Source organism: Egretta garzetta, unplaced genomic scaffold, assembly GCF_000687185.1.
Source record: "Egretta garzetta isolate BGI_Z169 unplaced genomic scaffold, ASM68718v1 scaffold13, whole genome shotgun sequence".
NCBI classification, from domain to species: Eukaryota; Metazoa; Chordata; class Aves; order Pelecaniformes; family Ardeidae; genus Egretta; species Egretta garzetta.
Genome location: NW_009259239.1, coordinates 405,033 through 410,850, shown reverse-complemented (window position 1 = coordinate 410,850; position 5,818 = coordinate 405,033). Strand labels below are relative to the sequence as shown.

Here is a 5,818-nt window from a genome sequence, read left to right as displayed (position 1 = left end):
CTACCTTTTAAGAATGCTATGAGACATGCATGAGTCCTCCTTACAGCTGGGAAAACTGAGTTAATAAAAAGTTTGCTCAAGTCCATGCAGGAAGTCAGTAACAAGCCTGCATTACAGCTTCCCAGATCTCAGCCCTGTGCTCTGCCCACAGGAACTCAGTATGAGAGGAAAACTACTGTACAGAATCATTCCCTTCTCCATGTCAAGAAGTTTTACCAAAAAAATACAGATACTAATACACAGTGTAAATAATTTCTTAATTCTTTGACAATTAAAAGAATTCTGTAGTAAAGCAATCTGTTCTATTGTATCATGACCCTGCCAAAAGTTTATTTCCAGCTTTGATTCTTCGATGTCTTAAAGCTTTTAAGAAAGTTGAAGCTTCAGTTAACAAACATAATGCTGTAGTCAGTACCCTTTACATTAATCACAATGATATGTTACATTTTCTAGTTTAAGTAATATTTGTGCTACCCAATTTTGCAATCAAAATGAAATCTTGAAGCCAAGAATTCACAGATCTCAGGAGAAAAAAAACAAGCCAGACAACTTCACTTTAAACAGAGCAAGCCTTGTAACATGCCATGAAGAGTTCAGAGGTTTCAATTGTATGAATATCTGTTTATTGCCATTTCAAATGATAGCCCTCTTATCATTTGTCTTGCCCATCCTATGCTGTAACAGGTAGGACAAATGCTGCACAGCAAGAAAAAACTCCCCTCAAAATACAGCTTAATAATGGAAATTAAACATTTGCACTTTGCTTTATGAATGCATCAGAGAGATATCACTTAAATGTTTCCAAAGACCCTGGGACTTAAGCACAGCTATGGAAAGAGTCAGCTTCCTAAACTTTGGGGTTAGTTTGATCCATCTACCTCACACTGGATTCTTACCTTATCACGGTCAGCAAAGCTTTTAACATACCAGGCAACACAGAACACCATTAGCTTGTTCCATCACATCACGGAACAAGACGGCATAATGGATGCCCGTTGTGACAGACAGACAATACTGTATAAAGAAGGCTTTTTTTAATGGCAGAATCAAATTGGACACTACTGGCTAACCCAGACCAAGATCTACATTTTTCCCTTCTGCAGTTTTTAATTTTCACTTGAACCAGAAACATCCTAATCAGTTAAATCCAACAGTACTACAGAGAGCTCAGTTCTTAAGCATGCTCTGCACCAGGAAGGGTCGGTCCTACGTCCAATTATAACCCAAGAGTTGCTGTTTTCCAAGGGCAGGAGTTCTTCACTGGTCACCTAGCCGGAAACCTTGGCCCCAGTTGTGTCTTCCACCACCCTGCTGATCTTCTGCAGCTCTTCTCATGCTAGCGGGTGGGACACCAAACCCCGACACTCCTCCTCGCCTATTTGGCAGCCAGCGGTACCTAGGACAAGCCAGGAGAGAAAGATAGAGTTTGAGAAACAGCTGTGCCTTGGGGGTAAATGCCAGACTACTTTTCCATGCACTTCCTTTTAGGTGCTAGACTTTGCAATAAAACTGGCTTTTCACATCAGTACTTCACAGAATTCTTTCCAAATCTAAGCCCTCAGCACACTGAGAAATAGGAATTCTGGGGAACTTCCATCTCTGGGATATGGTTAGATACAATAATCCAGAGGGAAAACCCCCACATAAGGGCGTCTCATTGTTGACAATAAATGCTGCAATTCAAACTTAACTCCCCAAACTTCTCTCCCTTTTTTCAGGGGGAATAATAAAAAAAAAAAAATCTGAATCACTTCGGAGCATCTTTCTTTTACAAAGCTCCTGTTATCACAGCATCCAACCATCTCACTGCTCTCCAAGTAAACATACCTGAGGAACCGAAGACCAAAGAGACTAAGGGAAACAGGCTCAAGCAACTAACTTGTCTGAAATCAAAGCTCAGGCAAATTAGAGCTATAGGACCTTATCATCCAACTTAGGCTACCATCTAAATAGACAGAGTGGTCTAAAATACAGCTTCTGCATTTTGCAAGGGATGACATCAAGGCAGAGTCACTTCAGCTCTACAGTAGTTACACCGAGCTCCTGCAAACCCCTTGCTGAATTTGTCCATGAAAATCTGAGGCCAAGACATAAAACCCAGATTCCTTTCTACAAGAAAAATCAGCCTGTACAGAAAAAGTTCTTCATTATTATATTAAATATATCTGTAATCCATCACAGCATCTTTTTTTTTTTTAACAAAACATTTCAGTGCAAAGGCAGAATTTATCTCTCTGTAGACATGTTTCCAGTACTTCTGTTCCTGCTTCTCAAATATAGAGAAAAATGAAATATACATATGAGGAATCAAGAGAATTACACATAAGCAACAAGACGGATGGCAGTTTGAGAGCTGCTATTACCTTGAAAGACATTTTAAAACAACATTTTGTCTTCTAATCTTTATAGAAAATTAGGTTTACCAGAAGGGCTTGCAAACACAAAATTAGACTATAAAGCTTCCCTACTCATTAAAACTTGTACAGAAAGTATATCTGTAATTCAACTTTACATCTTATAATTAACAGTTCATGCTATAAAAAGGGTTAACTGAGTTGTTAACTAAAGTTTGGTCAAGAAAGAATATTTACAATCCAAAAGGATGAAGACAAGGGCAACTGAAGCTACAAACTTTGGCTTCTGACCGTACTATTTCAATGCCAAAACAAAGAACAGACCACAAGAAAAAGCACTTCAAAAACCAAGACCTGTAGTCTCATTGAAGGTGACTGATACCAACTGCAAGCAGAATACATATAGTCCTGAACCAGTCTGCAACTGACTCCTATTACTGTTACAGGTTGCTAAACTGGTAATGATGCTACATGGAAATACAGATAAAAGATCATTTACAAGAGAAATATTTGTTTTATACTGTCTGATAATTGTCAGGTAGTTCTCTTTACTGCAGCTCAATTGACTAGCAGAACTGTGACTTTTACTCTCACTCTTAAGAGTGGGTAAAGGACACCAGCCATCCACAGGGGTTAACAAAGAACTCTCACATGGGCCATTTACAAGAAACAACATTTTTGATGACCTAGCAGCACAGTCAATGTGATAATCTGAAGCAGGTTGATTTAGCAAAGTATTTTACACCTTACAAGCCCAGCAAATATGTCTGATGAACACCACAGAAAATTGAACCAAACAAACAGTGAGCTAAAGAATAAAGCCAGCTTACAGGAACTGAGGTGTGGACAGAAAATTCCTTCCTCCCAAATCCATTGGATATTTAAACATTAAGAAGAAATACAGGTGTCCAACCAGATTTCCTATCAGCTCATTGATGACTCTGCAAGGCAAAAGAAAAAGAATTGTTTCACATACTGTCTTCACTGAAAATAAATGAGTGACCACCTTCTGCCAGTTACTACTCTTCACCCGCCTTGGGCATTACCAGGGCTGTGAGCGACAGAAAATTTCCCTTCTCTCAGCATTTTGCAGCCACTACTTTAGAAGGGCCAACCTTCAGTGCCAACACATCAACAGACTGTTCCACCCTCTCTTCCAAGCCTTCCCTACAGTCTGTACTGAAAATGCAATTAAATACTTGTTTACATCAGGGAATTAGACCGTACAGCTATTAGTCTCTAAAATAATAGTCTGTGGAGCTTGAGAAGTTACTGCTGGTTTTGCTGGACAACCTGTCTCCTGCTGTACTGAACTGTTTTGTTCTCAGTTTTGCAAGAACATTGCTGAATGGAGGCCCTTGAGTATCTGCCGTCATGCATAGAAACAGCAGGTATCTAACAGCAAGCACTTTTCTCAAGTGACAGATGAGTCAGTAGGAGGCACAGCCAGAAAAGGGAATTTGGTTTTGCTGTACTATCTCCTCCTTTTATAAATCAACCACATAATTTGTTATTGTCACTAATTGTACTACAGCGGCACCAAGAGGCCCCAACCAATGCAGGGCACCAATGGGAAAGACCGTGCACAGAGGAGATTTCTGCATCATGGAGTTTAGTCAATGAAACCCTAGACAGAACAACAAATTCAGCAGATGCTAATATGGCACTCTGTGGGCTTGTTACTGCCATTTTCCCTTATTTCACAGGCTGAAAAAAACACTGGGCGAGATTGTGAGGGAAAGCAGTAACAGCACTATCAGAGTCAAGCTAAATTTGTTTCTAAAACCAGTAATGACGGTCTGTCATACGGGATGGCATCTTTCTTTACTGTGCATTACTCTTTCAGTAAGGAAAAGGCCTAAATGCATCAATTTACTAGAAAATAAACCAATTTCTTACTACTTTCCCTTCACCTACATTCTTGAGTTCTCACATACACATCTCCCCTTTGGTTTTATCTTAAATGACCACCATGCGACACTGAGCATTATCAGTCACATTATACAGCTTTCAGTCTCTTATTTTAATATTGCTTCTAAATTCAGCACTAAGTTCAATAGCTATATATGCTTTTATAACTTCAAATTAGCCATATAAGTAAATACATACGATCCACCAATGATGTAGTTGAATCCCAGAATAACCCATGGAAGGTAACAGGCCTGAAAAAGAATGCAATGGGGACAAAGAAGTTGTTAAGTACCAATTAAGGATATAAACCTACTCAACTTCCCACTGCACTAATAAGCATGATTATAATCTCAATGTTTTAGGCATTACACAAATCCTGATATATTAACTTAAGTGGATTCTACATAACAAGGTAGGATACTCCAAACTGAGCAACCACTAACACATTTAAACAAATCATACATATTTAAACATTATAAGTAGATGCATCTTGCATTCTACGTTCCACAGGAAGCTTACATCTGAAACAAAGTCCTAATATTTCTGATTTCGAAAAAGTCTGGAAACAGTGATCAAAACATTTTTCATTACAAGACCTGGCAGAAACAGACAAGGCTGCACAGGAGAGGACAATTTAAAATATCAACCTTCTGTCACTATGGTTTTTGCTACATTCAGTTTTTATGCAGGTCAACATTCATCAGTAATTTTTTTCCTCTTTTCAGACCAATGAATTTCAGTTCTCAGGACATCTTTTCAGTAAAGTCACACTGAGTGACACCATATGGAAGGCCAGGAAGAAATTCATCTTTGCTGCATCTCAAGGAGTACACAGCTGTGAAAGCATAAATACTTGTATTTTGTCCTTCACCACCTTCACGTGCATTTTCAGGGCAGAAACCTTTCCAATATCCTGCCTGACATACCTTAAATCTTGTTCCAAACCAAAATGATACAATCGTGTCTCTGTTCAGCTGGGCCCACACATAAAGTACTGACATGATGAGTGGGATCATCAGCAACTGCAATGTTTAAAAAAAAAAAAAAAGCGCAAGAAGTTACCATCACTTTCACAGAAGCCCGAGAAATTTAAGTAAGCAGCAGGAGCTATAAGCTTCAAAAACGGCTAGCAAGCGTGATGCATCAGCAAAATCTTTAAAGATTGCCCCAGAATCTTGGCCATCATGTGTCACAGGTCTGTTCAAAAGCTGTTGAGAAAGCTAAGCAAAAGAACCCTCTTGGTCATTCTCCTTTGCAAGACCATGTCAAAGCAAAGGGCTCCAACTTGCACCAAGTGAAAGAGCAGCTGTGGCAAACTCCTCTGCTCCCAGCTGCTTGGTAGCACATCTACAGCAGAGTCAGCAACATACTTTGTGCCACAATCATTTCCATTCACAACCCAGGGCACTAACCCAAACACACTCGTATGGGGCTAAGCCAATGCGCCAGATGAAGTGTTACTCCATCAAATTCATAGACTCATAGAATCATAGAATGTTTTGGGCTGGAAGGGACCCCTAGAGGTCATCTAGTCCAACCCCCCTGCAGTGAGC

The 5,818-nt window shown here is 39.5% G+C and overlaps 1 protein-coding gene across 1 annotated transcript in view; it reads right to left on the bottom strand.

Annotated features, from left to right (window-relative positions):
- Positions 1 to 292: 292 nt before the first annotated feature.
- DERL1 (derlin 1) overlaps positions 293 to 5,818 on the bottom strand; it is a 14,149-nt gene continuing 8,623 nt past the window's right edge. Inside the window, exons 5-8 of the mRNA XM_009635960.2 lie at positions 5,192 to 5,287; positions 4,464 to 4,516; positions 3,185 to 3,295; positions 293 to 1,396 (exon numbers count right to left, since the gene is read on the bottom strand). Coding sequence (XP_009634255.1) covers positions 1,258 to 1,396; positions 3,185 to 3,295; positions 4,464 to 4,516; positions 5,192 to 5,287 — 399 coding nt within the window. The 3' untranslated portion in view covers positions 293 to 1,257. The remainder of the gene's footprint in view (positions 1,397 to 3,184; positions 3,296 to 4,463; positions 4,517 to 5,191; positions 5,288 to 5,818) is intronic.